The sequence below is a fragment of the Linepithema humile genome, chromosome 6, assembly GCF_040581485.1.
Source record: "Linepithema humile isolate Giens D197 chromosome 6, Lhum_UNIL_v1.0, whole genome shotgun sequence".
Taxonomy (NCBI): Eukaryota; Metazoa; Arthropoda; class Insecta; order Hymenoptera; family Formicidae; genus Linepithema; species Linepithema humile.
This window is the reverse complement of record NC_090133.1, coordinates 24168219-24184570: the sequence shown is the minus strand read 5'-3', so window position 1 is coordinate 24184570 and position 16352 is coordinate 24168219. Positions and strand designations below refer to the sequence as shown.

The following is a 16352-nucleotide window of genomic DNA, read 5'->3' as shown; positions in this document are numbered from 1 at the left end:
GTGCGGCCGTTTCGGCAGATAGCCGACAAGTTTCACGACGATAATCAAATGACACGGCGAGGGGCGCGAGAGCCGGGGAAATATGGGATATTGGCAGCGCGGGAAAAAGGGAACCGACTTCCCGAGATGTCGTAAAGTCGCGCGCGCGAGGTGCACGAAAGAGCGTAACGGTCCGAACAGCGCCATTGGAGGAGAGAAAACTCAGTAAGAAAATATACAACGTAAGCATGGAGGGCGGAAGTAGACGGATATGGTCTTGCACACACGTATGCTGTGTATCGAAAATTCTTGCGATCAGGTTTTTTTTTTGCGCGGATTGATCGAGGAGAAAGCTTTTCTTCATTATCCGCGTTTCGACACGAGAAAAATACTCCGCGCCAGCTACTGTGTAATCCGTCCTGCTTCGTTAACGGAAATTGTTCGTCCCCATTGTAGTCACAGATAGAAAACGGAACGTGATCGATCGAGGCGACGGCTTGTGTTTACAGACACGCTCAGTACAAGCAAATGTGAAAATCCGTATTGGCGGAATCTCCTTTTGGCTAAACTTCCAAGCGTGAGAAGGCACTAATTTGCTGGCCGCATAAGAAATTAACTGTTAATTATGAAAGAGTATGTATGCACCGCACTATTGTATCAAGTATGCAATTAACGTCAATATTCTGTTAATCAAACTGACAATAATTCTGCTGTAGACACAATGGTTGACCCGCGTTCTCTGCAACACAATCTGACATTTCCTGATAGTTCGAAACACTAAATGAATTAGTTTACAGTTTGCAAAGAGTGATCTAGAGTGGAAACTAGTAGAGCTCGCAGAATAATTACGTTCAGAAATATCTGTCAGTTTTTCAAAGTTGCGCGAGTTGCAAAATAATTATAATGTTATCTCAAATCGCATGCAATGTGTAAAAAAAAAGAAAGAAAATAATAGACGACGGAAATCATAAAGATATTATCAAAGACAAAAAGAATTAGACAAGCGAATAGAACGGGGAATCCGGTCTACCGCTGCCAACATTTCCCATCCCCGCCGGCAAGCACGTTCGACGATTAGCCGCGGTGAAATATGATCGCACCGAAATCTCACGGACAAGTGGAACAAAAATAAGCCAGGTGCGAGACCGTTTGCGAGTGATAATCTGTAACGAAGTAGCGTGATACGGACAGCACGCGCGGCGCGCACACAACGATTGTTGAAGTGCGGCCGGGAGAAAAGTTGCGGCGGCACGGATAGACTAATTAATTGGGGTTAAATAACTGACTATAAAATACTTGGCGTGTGGAGGTTTGGCGAGCGCGCGCGCGCGCGCGCACCCAACGAGAATCGGGAATGAGTTGGCGGGCAGTCTCGGTGGCGGCTGAGAGTTTAACCGAGTCGGGGGTGAGTGACTCGGAGGGCAGGTAGGTGCCTTTAATGAGGTTGATAATGGGTGGTTATATAGTCTTCCCCCTTCCCCCGTCACAACCCAATAGCCCGCCCGCCCACTTCTACGCCTCGCTCACCTTTCTTCCCGCCGCCACTCATTGATTTCGCGGCGCAGCGGGGTTAATCGGGCCACGAGAATTTCGTATTTCAGCGGGTTTTCAGCCTTTACCTGAGTTTAAACACTTGCTCGAGAAGCGCCGTTAATTGGACCGCGATTCTACCTCCCTCGGCTTGCCCCGTCGACATGTTGGAAAATCTACAGCGGCGAGCAATTTCTACACGGCGATTCGAAGGAGATGATAGTGGTTCTCTGTGCACTGCGATCCTGAGTGCAGGCGCTCCATGCTTAAGATAATCTTCGATTCTATTGAACGGTCGCGCCAAATCCTATCTGATGGGACAGTCGAGAACTAGGTCGAGTAAACTCGCGAAAGACGCGCGGTGAAGCCTTGTTTGTTTTAAATAGTCGTGTTTGGATGAGCAATTATCGCGGACGCTTTTGCCCGCGATCCACTTGTAAAAATACCTCCCCCGTGGCTTTCTCAAGAAAGCCGTGTCGCTATGACACGCGTCTGTCTTTTTCGCACGCATTAAGAATGAATAATCGAGTGTTCTTCATTCGCACGCCTCTCCTACGCGCAAAGGGTGTAATGTGCCGTGACTAAAGTGCGCGAGGGGCTCACGTCGCGGAAGCGCGTAAACAGCGGTAGTTGTAAAATGCCGAGGAAAACAAGATCTCGCTCCCTAGCCATCATCTAAATACGGAGCGCGGCGAATAAATTCATTCGCAAGCGAGGACTCGGAGGTCGTTAAGGTCCGCGCGACTTGTCAAACTGACCGTAACGCGAGCATAAAGGCAAATCTCTGATTCGAACCAAGTCGCCGGCGACAAGTTCGACCGCACTTGGCGACACAATATTTGGGAACAATTCGTCGGCGATGAGGACACAGTCGAAATCCGCTCGAGCGTAAACGTGCGGCGCGACGTCGCGAAAGTTGTGCACATCTCGATCATCTCTCAAACGTTTCGCGTATTCAGGAAACGCAACTGTTGACGCACGGAACTGGCACAGGCAGGGTTTTGCATTGACACTGAAAGGGCGGTAAAGATGCGCACGATTACACGCATCGCCCCATTGCAAACTGTCGAATCGGCGAGCGCCGGCCCGAAAAATCCAGCTCGCTTCGCCGAAAAAGCCGAGCAATTCGGCACGTTCGCGCGCTTTCGAAAGCTATCGCGATCACGCGCCGTCTCGGTTGGTGGCCGAGCGCGCGTGTGGATCTTTCATAACTCGGTTTCGTGATTTATTGCAACCTCGGTGATTTTTCATCGGGTAGCCTACGAAATAAAGTGATTGATTGCGCGCGAGAAAGAGCGACGGCCGAGTGAGAATGAGAGGGGAAGAGAGAATGAGAGAGAGAGAGAAAGGGAGAGAAAGGGAGAGAAACAGAGAAAGCGGGATATATTTGTCAAGATCTCTCCCCGGGTGGATCGTTAATTTACGATTGTTAATTCGCGAAAGAGTTACCACGCTGCGGGTAACGCAAAGACGAAGTTAGTTCGGACAAGCGATAAATTTGCGTGATATACGATGTAGTTATTAATGTTTTGTTAATCAGTAGTACGAGTTATGGCTGGTACAGCGACTTCGGTTAGCGGTTAATGAGATCATTAAGTGATGAAGAGAAAAATACACCCGCTTGCATGCCGCCCGCAATTTTTGTATTCATTTCCATTATCTTTACTTGATTACACGTGTTTGCAATATATGGTATTACTTAAGAGTAACTCTTCTGCAGTTTCTGCTTTAAAATATTAATTAAAAAGTTTTATCTCTTATACAAAAAGAATTCTGTGCTCCCGTAAAATTCTGAGCTTATAACAAAATACCGCTATAAAAGATTACGATTGTAAGAGAGTTAAGACAGCGATGTGATTTTCTCATATAAATAATGAAATATTCAAGAAATGGTATTTTTCTTAGTCAATGTTACATTTTTAACATCATTTAATATCATTCTAATCAAGTGTTCCCGTTAAAAATATAAAAAATAAGCATCGTGGAACCATTTATTTTAAGCAAACAACATTTGCATTTGCATGCAACATTAACATAAAAAGTTACGTAAAATAAGTAAAGCAGTTTGACCTAAATCTTTCGCTCTTCCTGATTCCATGTATGAATTTTTGTGTTTTGAAGTAGATTTTCGCGTGTCAAAAGTATCAATAATTTTTAAAGACTCATAAGAGACTGAGATTAATTTTTAAACTATTAATTCTGAACCATTGTATACATGTGTAGTGCAATATTTAGAACAAATTTGACTTCACGAATGGAAATAAATATGCTGTATGACGATACGTGAAAGTCTACTTAAGTACCATTAATAATCGAGCAAAACGACAATAGACGACAAAATATAACTGATGTCCATTATACAACCTGACCGTTCTCTGGTTTGAAAGGCGCATATAGGTATAGGAAACGAAAGAACGATACAATGTCAGAATTACGAAGCGGTATTACATCATAGGCCGACGATGAAAACGCGGCAATGATAAATGCTCCTTTTTCCTTCGACGAACGTCGTTAGCGTAGCCCAACGATTCATCATTGGTAATTAGCTACGAAACTCTTGCAAAGCACAAGCAAAACTCTCAGTATAACCAAAAGAAGTTGTATCTTTTTTACATTTATCTGTAATTGTACACATCTAATTTAGAATACGACAGCGATAAGAGGAAAAAATATAACAAAATTATCAGCAATTATCGGCGATAATTATATTTGAATGATTATATGAATCTATGATTTTTTGTTTTATTTCGAAGTGAAACGACAGATTTTTATCTTGTGTGTATAAATAAATGCAGATTTCTAATATTCATCAATTCTTTAATAAGCCGCTAATGTGGCCATCTAAAGCAGATTGCAATATCCTAGCTAGTGATATGATATGATTATTTGTTCATTATTAAATATTTACATAATTGTAACACATTCAAACACGCAGCTATGATTATTTATTAAACATTTATTGTATAAAAGATCGGTTTGAAAAAAATATTTATTAAAGTGTTCATTAAAGCTTTTATTAAAATATTCATTAAAATTTTTAAATAATTATTCATACAATTTATTGCATGTAGTTATGTTTTAATCAAAATGGAAATAAATAGTATGTAATAATTAACATACATAAAATAATATGATAATTTATAATAACTCAGATGAGATGTATATTAATTTTTTCAAGTACAACGAGATTATGCTTGCAATTAGTTAGGGCACAACAATCGATGAGTGCGTGAATACATCCATTTTTTGTACGACTCAAAATATTAATATTATTTATTGATTTTTTATTTACTAATATTTATTATATAATTGCTAAAGAATGTGTTTTAGCAATCATATCTTTGTCTACAATTTATATGTTTACAAATAGATAATAAAGTATGAAATTACTTTTTCCTCTACGCCGTTTTATCGTGAATTTACTCCGTCGCATTTTATAACCAGCGGAGAACCGTCTTTTATCGTGATGTGCACATTCGCGTTTGCTTAAATCGTCATTGTTATGCCAGCGCGATTGTATCACACTCTTGCATTGTGACCATCCGCGACTTGCTCGAATCAAGTGTGTTCATGGAAGGAAGAAAATCGACATATCCATAAAATGTATGATTATATGCAATATTAATCAAAACAATAAAAAAACCGCAAAACCGAAATAAAATTTATTAGTTTTGACACTAACTATAAAATCTATGCGTTGCACAATTTATCAAAATCTCATCTGAAATGTGTTCGCACAAGTCTATACTTATTTTATTTTTTAAAATAATAGATATATCCGGAATGAATAATATCATTTCTATGCATGCATTCATATCAAATGTAGCATTACAAACGACGCTAATTATAAAATGCCTACGGTCATGGAAATTATCGCTTTAATCACATTTGATTAAATATTATATGCGCTAATATAATCAATTAATTTTTGAACTCAAGGCAAATTCTTTTAAGACCACAAATTATTTTATTCAATGTAGGACGTAATATCATATACACAGCACTCTCTACATTGTGAATTTATTAGCCTGATATAACACAAAATTGTGTCAACTCTCGACATTTTAATTATTTCATAAATTTTCACCGTCCAGAAATATGCTATTTGAAATAAAAATAACAAATATATGATAAATGAATTTTTTTTATTTTAAATGCGCATTTATATATTTCAAAGAATATGAGAGATGAAGGATAATAAATGAAAATTTAACTTAATTTTTCAAACAAATTTTATTACTAAACTTTAGTGAAGAGTTAATTACGTCATTATGTCTCATTATTGAAACATTTTCAAAATTTAAAATCGAATTAAGTCGTGTCTTTCGCTCGATAGATTAATAAGCGATATCAACTAGTTGCGTTTAATCGAAGATGTAATGAGAACATTTACTGCGATCAAAACTAATATAAAAGCATATGAAAAGTATATTTAAGTTGTTTCACAAGATATATATTGATAAGAAATATAAGATTAATACAAAGATGTATTTTGGGCCACTGCTGTACATATTGTTTCCAAGATATGATAAAATCATTGATTGCGGTAACAAACGTTTGTGAAAGTCACAGAACTGTAGTAAAATTGAATTAAAATCGATGACAGCATTCGCTTCAGATTCCCAATAACTGTTACGTTGTGCATTTTTCCGGCTATTCGATGAAACGATCCAATTTCGTCGAGTCCTTCACATCGGCCGATCGTGGGAGACAAGCATATGGTACCGCGCGCGCGATGGCAGTTCGCGTGACAATTAGAAGGAGACAAATGCAGGTAGCCAATAGCGAAGGTGCGTGCAATTCGTTTCGTCGTCATCATCGTCGAAAAACGCGCTTTCGCATCACGACACGCGGGCAGATTCGCCGCAGCGAGAAGTTAAAAGGTCGTTAGCTGAATTCGCGGTAGCGAACTCAAAACACCACCATAATTTACGCGGCCATGTCCCACTCGACCCCGTCGCGAGATCGTATCACTTCGCAGGTGTCTAGCTTGCATTCTCGCAAAGGGACATGCACATGCAAGCACGAAAACGCTGTTTAACAATTCCATTCTTGCCGCGAGAAAACGTTTCGCTTAACCCTCCGCCCGGCTTCCAAGCTAACTCCCATGCGATTTTATGGAAGAGAGTAAGTCTTCAATTCTCGTATACCGCGTTGTTTATACCTATCCTATCTAGGTAATTTCCCGTGATATGCGAATATAAGAAGAAATATGTATTTTAATATTTCAAAAATGGTAATTTGTTATCAACGCTTTCATTTTTTTTTTATAAATTAAATTCTATGTATATATACTCGTGTTATAATAATGGTATATATGTATATATATATATATATATATATATATATATGTATGTATATTGACGAATTGCTTCAAACTAACGCAAACATATATTCGGATATATGTTCTCAAGTTTGCTATTACAACTCACTTTATGAAATATCGAAATATCGAAATATTTTTTAGTTGTCTAATGTCAAAATAAACTGTAAGTCTTTTAAACAATTCTGACCATTTATTTTTGTACGTTTACGTTCAATAAATATTGGCTTTTAGCAATTCGATGTTTTGAAGAACAAACTTCTCTTAAAAAACAGGAAATCTCTCTCTGATAAAAACTAGATAAGAGTGTAATAATTATGTAAAAGACTGTGTGTTAAAACTGACTCATCAAATACTTACAAGATAAACTTTTTTTGTGTATTTCCTCAATTTAACTAATGCGTTACGCATTGAAATTTAACCGGAACAAAAAAGCTGACGACAAAAAGTTGGTTATTAATTGTCATATAACTAAGATATTTTTAGCGCACTAAGTATTAATTAATCTTGAAAAATAAAGCATGTCTGAGAAAGGGTAAATCTACATTAAACTTTATAAAATCGAATTTGATAACGTCACTGTTAAACGTATGAGAGGAGCAGGATTTTATCGGTCAATGGTTCGTTTAAGTCATTAGCTTAGGAGTTTAAGCGTGTTCGTGATGTGCACTAACACCGGAAGCGTGAAAGAAATTAATTTCGCGATAGCAGCGTGCTAATTGTGAACCGTACTTTGAAGTCGCTCGCTCGATATATCACGACGTATAAACATATCACTGCTCTCTATCCTAATGAGTATTCTCGTTCATATATGTCATCTTAAATCTTAGCTGTTACATCTACAAAGCGTGGGGAAAACAATATTATTATGTGACATTTTTAATGTACCTAGACACATTTGTTATTTGCAAAGCGATAATCGTGGTTTGCGTATTAAAAATACAATCTTTCCAATAATGTAATAAAAGAACTTAAACAATATAAAATCCGAGAAATTCGCGTACTACTTTTCGGTTTAAATAAAACTTTATTTACCAATAGTATTAAAATATGATAAGTCGTGAAAGTTAAGCAGCTTCGAAATAATACCGCGCTCGAGGTACGCCACTCAACTTTAACGACGAGTTAGATAAGAATAATAATTAATGTAAAAGATTATATGCTAAAACTCACTCATCAAATACCTACGAGATTAACTTTTTCATACTTATGTTAAAAATATTACTTTTATACATATTTTGATATATCAAACAGCATTATATATATAATTTTCAAATGAGCTGACTATAAAAAGTTTAAACAATTTATAAGATAAAGTTTAATTCTATTATTTATACATAGCCGTTTCCGCATTTAAATTAATATTTTGTCATTTAATATATAGATTATATTTATATGTTCGCAAAGAATATTAAAAGCGGGAAAAAGATATTTTTAGGTTAAATATAAATTGCGAGATAGATTACAAAGTTTATCGTCACCTTAGGAAGCACTTCTAAGCAAATTACGTTGATGCACTTTGGTGCAGTGGACCGCACGCGCGTGTCATTATACATTCCCCTTTGCTTATGCCAAAGGTAGATGCATGAGAAATAGCAGTGCGTGCTAGGAAAAAAAAGAACCACACACATAACGGAGGTAGGGTGCGCCAAAGCGTGTGTATGTGCGGGGCTGCGCATATTTATCTAACGTATGCGTTCGTATTTCGCTACTACCTACGGAGATTTCGGAGCGCGAAGTACGGAATTGCTAGTTTAATACTGATCCCGCGTGCAAATACGCAAGGGTGTGTCGACAGCGGTTTACTGTTTGCGAATTAGGTGCAATCAAACGCAAAATCACACTGGCAAATATCACACGATTTACCAATCACAGACTCCCGCAATTAATTACTCGATGCGATGCGCTATTAGCAAAGATAGTTTCACTGCGCTGAGAATCCACGGGAATCTTATAGGGGAATCCTCGGAGACATCGTAATTACACGTGTATCGCTATTGCATCTATCGCTATTATATCTCCAAAAATACGATTTGGTAAACATTAAGAATTATTTATTGTTTGAATATTACGGTGTTTGGGATCTATTCAATTTTTAAACATTTATTTCGGAAAAATATAATTTTTTATACGTGCAACGTAAAATAAAAGATAGCAATTTAAATAACGAGGCAAGCAAGTAAAAATCAATCAATACTATATTTATATATATTTATTGTTTTGTAGCTACACTTTTTTTTTTAGAAAATTAGAGAAAATTAGAAGAAAATTCTAAACATTGTTACAGTTTTTAAAATTTTTTATATTAAAGGTTTATAGTTAACTTAATTTAAATGATATGTGTGTTTGCTCAACTATATATTTCTGTTTATTTAAAATTTAGAGAGAAGAGAGAGAGAGAAAGCTTAGCTTAAAGTATATAGATTCCATATACCTCTTCAATATATATAGATATCAAATATATATGTACATATGTGTTAATATTAGATTTCTATACACTCAAAAAAATATTTCGCTGATGTAGTTAGATTTCTAGATATCGCAACAAGAATGTATCGCTATTTTTCGTATCTGTGAAAACATTGTTTGTCACACATAGAATTTATAGCAGTAATGTTCTAGCAATAGCTTCTGAAAAATTTAAGTACCATTGCTAAATGTCATTCATTGCATGATCTAACACGTGATTGATCTTATATAGATAGGCGCTTTAGAGAAACTTTCTTTTTAAAGTTCACAAACAATACAGATATATATTCTGTTTCTGTCATCTAAACTGATTAAGTAATTACATATGCAATATCACAACAGTTGCTAATCATTTATCTGTTTTAGTTAATTTTTTACACCTAGAAAATTTTAGCTATTATTGCAAGATTATTTTTTTGAGTGTATACATAATTTTACATCAAGGGCAATTTTAGTCAAATTAAATATACTGTAAAGCTATTAAATAATCTATTATTAACAGTTAATATGATAGAAGATGAGCAGTTCGTGTTAAAAAAACCAGTACGGTAATAGAAGAAACGTATCACAAGTGTAAGTCAGCGTGAATAAAATATAGCGCGTGTCAATCACATGCCGTCAGCCGTCATCTCGAAATAGGAAATATGCGCTAATTATTACATTGATGCTCCAAGTTATGTACTTAATAAATCAAATTGCTCTTTACAAGCGACATTGAATTGACATAACGTCTTTAAGGAGCTCTTATCTCAGCAATTAATTTAGCCTTTCCATTATCGGATTGCTCGTTGCGTGCGTTAATTTGAAGATCACGGTGAAGTGAATTGTATGTGAGACTTGTATAATCAGTCAACCCTCAATAATCGATCGACCAAAGACTGTAAATAAATGAGTCATGAGCTCTGAATATTGCATTGCCAACTATGATGAGTACACACATTAAAAAATCTATAGAATCCATCATTAAAAAATTATTTATATTTGTTAGTAAAGGTAACTTTTGTATAAAGATTGTCTTTGTGACAAAATATAATAGATATATTGACATTTAAATTAGCAACAACTGTTTTAGCATTATAATTAAGGACAACCACACAGTTTGATGGACACACGAGGTAAACATAACACTGCATTTTTAAAGTGATATTTTTGGTAGCAAACATGACGAGTCTAATTAAACCATCTAATATTACGCGAAAAAACCACAGGAACCATTTTTCATTTTGTCAATTAAAATAGATTGCGTTTAAAAATAAAATTAGGTCATATCTCTGGAATCTTACAAATAACTTAATTTCAGATATTAATTTTACTAGTACAGTAAAAAGAACTTGTTTTACTGACTGATTATTTTGGTAGTGTTTTCGATGTTTTTATATTTATTAGCCAATGCAGTTGCGAAACAAAATGTGATCAAATAAGCGTAAATACGTGTGCGACTCGTGTGTGATAATGAAATGTTGTAAGTACAATTTCGCGCACGTTTTTACAAATATTATGAATTTTATATGACATTAGCAATGCAAACATGTAAATTTTTAATTATATGTATCACTTACAAATTTTTCAAAAACATGCGAATTTGATTGGCACAAAACGATACAAAATCGAGATTATTCTAAAGAATTGAAACTACACGCTCATGCAATAGCGCTCAAATGCCCGCACTTATTCACAAAATACATAAAACACACCCGTCCGGTTTATCTATTTTATTCGCGCGCGATAAAAACTCCCGCGAGCCGACAGCTTTACTTTGGCGCACCGTGCATAAATTAAGGGTGTAGCAATTTTGCGAATCGTAAGTCGCGGTCGAGTGTGCGCGGCTTTTATCAATATCTCTTTGCGAGAGGCATTCCGGCGTAAGTAACTCACGTGACGACTAGATTTAAGGGAACGAGCGTTTATTACGAGCTTATCGCGAGTATCGAGGAGCAACGTGACGCGGGTCGAAGAGGCTGATTAAAAACCCGGGTTCGTCGTCCCACCCGTATGAGACGGGGGATTCGCAAGTAATTCGGGACTAATTCGGGCAGTAAGAGGCGGGCAATTAACGGCTGGGCGAAGCCGAGTGGATTTACGGAGCCTTCGGTCGACGGCGCGATAATTCGGCGTTAAGTCATTAGCCCGCGCGATTACAGCGCAAGGCGCGCATAATGGCGCCGGCGTATTTCAGCGGGTCCTAATCCGCTGGCATACCACGTGCCGACGCGCGGCGTCGCGCCGCCCCCGCGCCCGCAAATCTCGCCGATTACTTCCCTTTAAATTCCTGCCGTTTGTCTCGCCGCCGCGACGTAGGAATAATCGCCCGGGCGCGAATAAACGGATGATCACAGGCACGATCTACGAAGTGTCCCGTCCGACGGCTAAAGAACCCATTTCCCAGCCGACCGGCCGGGAAAGAGAGAGTAATTATTATCACGCGAAAGGATAAGGGGAGTTCGTTGGACTAACTTCCGCCGTGATAATTTATACTTGCCACGATTCGTATGGACGATTGCGGCAGGGGGTGAAGCAGCGTGCGGCCAAGAGGAAACGGGTGAAAGAAAGGGAACCGGAGTGGATGCCGGAGAAAGAACGAGTCGAAGAAAAGAGGACGGAGCAATGGCACAATGCCGACTTCATACGTTTTCATTTGAATAGATCTATTTTCGGTAACTCTCGGTTTAGGTAGATCGACGGATACGAGCTAGTGTCCACGATGCCGATCGATATAAGGAGACTTTCTAGAATAAGAGACCCTTCGTCCCAATCGTTAACGTTGAAATTGAAGCGAGGATTCGTTAAATCGAATTCGTCGTGACACCGTAGCGAGGAAAATTAGGCGAAGAATCGCGACTGCTCGTGGCTGGAAACTCGTTGCGAGACAGTTTTACGCCCGAACAGCGTATCCTACATTCCCGGTCAATGGGATAACGTAAATTCACGTTACGACACTACGATACGATCGCACCCGCGGGATCGGAGCAAAGCTCCTGGCGCGAAGCGGCGCGACGCAGCGCGGTGGTTCGAGAAGCAGAGCGAAATAACCGACTCGATCGCGGCAATCTCGTTCGTTTAAATTACGGTCGGCCCGTAATCACCTACCAACTTTTATCATCCGCGTAATAAACAAACCGCAATCGTAAAAGTTGCTCGTAAAAATCCTATTCGGAGGAAAGATTCGCGATAGCGCGATTAATGCGCGCACTTCGACCTTGTACAGAAAAATCCACGAGCAAACAATGCCATCAGCCACCCTTTTCTGTCTCGTTGATCTCGATCGCGGATTTCTGTCACGTCGATCGCAAGGCTCTCGATCACAGTATCTCAGAATTTTGCGATAGTACAGCCGCAGCATGTCGGAAATAATAAAGATGGAAATCACCAGAAGGAAGCGCATCGCAATTGCATGTTGTGCATGAAACGTCGATCGTATTGTGTATTAGAGCTGTGCGAGGAACGTGCCTGACGAGGGTGCTCGTAGATTTACCTGATGACGGATCGTTCAGCGCGGATGCCCATGTCGCGATGCAGAACACCGGGATCGCGAGAACGTGGAGCATATTGTTACGTCGACGACGCGGCTACGTCAACTGGAGGAGTAAACGCCGGGCGCCGCGACGCGTACCACCGCGACGCGGTTCCGCTTTGCCGCCAACCAAAGCGGGCGCCTGCGTGCTGCATCGCTTCCATGCATCCCGCGACTTTCACGACTCGTCCAAGAGGTCGAACAGGCTATGAGATATATCTGTTTGCTATCGAGCGCGATTCAAACGCAAACACGATGAACCGCAACGCAGTTTCATGCTTGTGTGTATTTGGGGGCTAGAGAACTATAAAAAATATAATATGCAAGAAAAGTTTGATATATCGCTCTTGATATTGTCTCCTTAGGAAACTTCGAAAGGTGTCGAAACTTCTTGAAACAAGAAATATTGACAGAATCTTTTGCTGAGCGATGCATAGGTGTTATAAGCATTTTCCTTCACGGCTTACTAAAATTTTGAAAGAATGTATTTATTTTTGAAAGATACAATTTATCTTGTCTAGTTCTCGGTCTCGTTATGAAATGTCTCATATGAGTAAATATCATGTTTTTAGATTCAATATTGAAGTTGATTTTTATGAGGTCTGTTCGTCAATTTGAACTTTTTACTCATAAAAAATTTAGCTTTTTTTTCATTACCGTATATTAATGAGCTTATATTGATGAGTACAGTAATACAGTTTCATAAAATATTATTTATTTTATGTTTTTTTATTACAAGTTAGAAATCAAAAGATTATCCATACAATAAATTACTTAGCACGTAATTCGTAATTATATTACGTGAAATTATACCAACTTTATCAAATTAACACCGCATTTGTGATTAATGTGCATTTTCTTCTAATTTATACTGGAACATATACAAGAAAAGAAACTTGTCTAATTTTAAGTCCACTCTCATTTTGATTAACGAGGACGCCTGTCGAAAAAGCCGAGAACGAGCGAGGTTGCATGGTAATTACTTTCGCAATAATTATATTGCCTTGTAATCGTTCTAACGATCTTATTCCACTCCGTATCTGCTTCTTGTTTAACACGGATACATTTTAAAGTATCTTGATATTCATTTTACAAGAACCGGATTTTAATTATGGAATTTCACTCATGTTGTATCTGACGCGCGAAAATCCTAATTAAAAATCTTTAAATGTACAATTCTGATGTTTTATATAATTTTGTTTATGTCCAATTTTCGTAACATAATTATGGACGTTTTAATATAATATCGAATATGTTTAAATTAACGCATTACTGTTTATAATGACGGATGATATTAACTACTCCATCTAGAAAGAGAATAAAATAACAATGATCGCGGTGTCAATCAATTAACTAAAAGTTGCATACTAATATATTATTTGTAACAATGCATTTAACGTTTCGTAATGTTACGAATTGTCTCTTTAAATGAATATGATGTACGATATTCATATTTATATAAACTAAATATAAAAGATCAATCATGTTCGGCATATTTACTTTTAATTAATTGATATATTATAACGTAAATCTTGTTTGTCAATTACTGCACACGTATAAAATTAAACCAGAACAATTTATATAAGTCGTATCTTATTAAACTATTTCTCACTGATAACAGGATTGACAGTATTCTTGAATTATAAATAAAGTGTGTAACCAAATAAGAATTTATTAATACTAAAAAGAAAAACGGGTACGCATTAAAATCTTATACAATATATAATTAATAAAAATAAAATATATAACGGTTCTCTTACGCGTCCCAAATTTTCTGTCAAATTAAAATGGTATTTAATATTTTTCTAAAATATATAAATGATAATTATTGATAAATATATCAATATAAAAAACGCAAAAAATATATTTTGTATATAAAATACAATAGTATATCTTTATCTGTCTATTCCATTTGTTATATAATTGAAATATCTATTGATTGTTTTGTTTTCGCAAAATTTTATATAGAATGCAAAAATCAATAGAAAACTACTGACGTAAGATAAATTAATTAAAAATAACAATAATAAAGCAATCTAAAAAATAATCTGCAATACGTTTCTTCTATTTTAAAAAGTTTCTTTCATTCTAAAAGTTGATCGAATAAAATATACTATTGAAAACCATCGGAAAACGTGTCACGAGTTAATTTCTGAAAAATTGATACATTGAAATTCTTATGTTTTACCAGAAATTGAAAAGCAGTTAAAAATATTACTCTTGTCGCCGGATGTTATTCAAATGTATTTTTTAAATTTTTCCTAACATTGACAGATATATCGGAAAGTTTTTTATCGTCTAAACAACAAAATATTTTTATCATTCCTAAAGTAGCGATTTCTAGCAAACGGACTATATGTATGTCATTTATGTTAAATTAAGAAGTAGTTACTGCATTTGAAAAATATTATCAGAGTAAATAGAAAGCAATCACCGATGACGGTAGTTTATCGATACATTGTTACAAAAAACAATTATTTGTTTTCGTTATTTCCCATAACTTTTTATGGTTCGATGCGTCAACGAATTGTCCACTTTGCCACCCGTGGCGCGATACATACACAATATTGCTTTTTTTCGTGTTTGCATAGTTTTTTTGTCACCATTTCGTTTCGAGGCGGTTCGCAATGCACACTCATGCAATAAAAACCTCCTCGCGAAGTTCCCACGCGTTTGATCGTAGCAGAAAATTTTGTTTCTGCATGACCGCCGCATTCAGATACACGCAATAGCATTTTATCTGTACGAAGAACAAATCAGCGCATACACACACAAGTGTGATAAACACTAAATAAACATCGAAATCGCGAGAAAGACACCTGCGGAATAGAACAAAACAATTGTTCCCTATCAACGATTTGTTCCTTGAAGAATCACGATGGAAGCAGCTCGCGTGATAATTCATGCTCGCCGCGGATACTATTTCGAGCACGCGTGCCACTTGATGGAATCGCACCTCCGGTTCAGCGCCATTACGTACAATTGTTTTCGCTTATTACATGCATGCGATTCCTGCGGGTATGAATACAGTGAGCATGCCGAGAAACTTCTCTTTCTGATTCTATTTCACGGATGTAGCCTGAGCAAGTGTTTCTTTCGTGAATTTAACAAGGTGGTAATTTTCAATTCGACGGACAGTGCCGGACAGTTTTTTCGATAAATGTGCGCGATAATTTGCGAAGAAATTGACAAAGTGTCAAATGTTAAGTGCACGGACGTTTATATAAAATGCAAATGCATATTGTATACATGTAGCTTTTTATTTCCACTTATCCAGTTTTACAAGATGTTTATCTGAAATATTGAGATTAAATATCCCAAAACTCTTTCAGTGATTGCTACACATCGACTCTGTATCGTAAAAGATGAGAAGCTAATCAGTTTTTATGACAAAGGCATGTGCAATATAAGAACGTGCGACCAAAGCCACTTTGCGTGTCAGTGATTCCACTGTAAAAGTAACTTTACCTTCATGATCTTGGCACCGCGTTCCACGACTCGCAAGACACGCTATACCATCATTAATACCCTGTGCATTAT

General features: G+C 37.0%; 1 protein-coding gene across 1 annotated transcript in view; it reads right to left on the bottom strand.

Moving 5' to 3' along the window:
- LOC105668022 (opioid-binding protein/cell adhesion molecule homolog) overlaps nucleotides 1–12904 on the bottom strand; it is an 80023-nt gene extending 67119 nt beyond the window's left edge. Inside the window, exon 1 of the mRNA XM_012360191.2 lies at nucleotides 12774–12904. Within this exon, the coding sequence (XP_012215614.2) occupies nucleotides 12774–12846 (73 nt within the window). The 5' untranslated portion in view covers nucleotides 12847–12904. The remainder of the gene's footprint in view (nucleotides 1–12773) is intronic.
- Between the last annotated feature and the right edge of the window lie 3448 nt (nucleotides 12905–16352).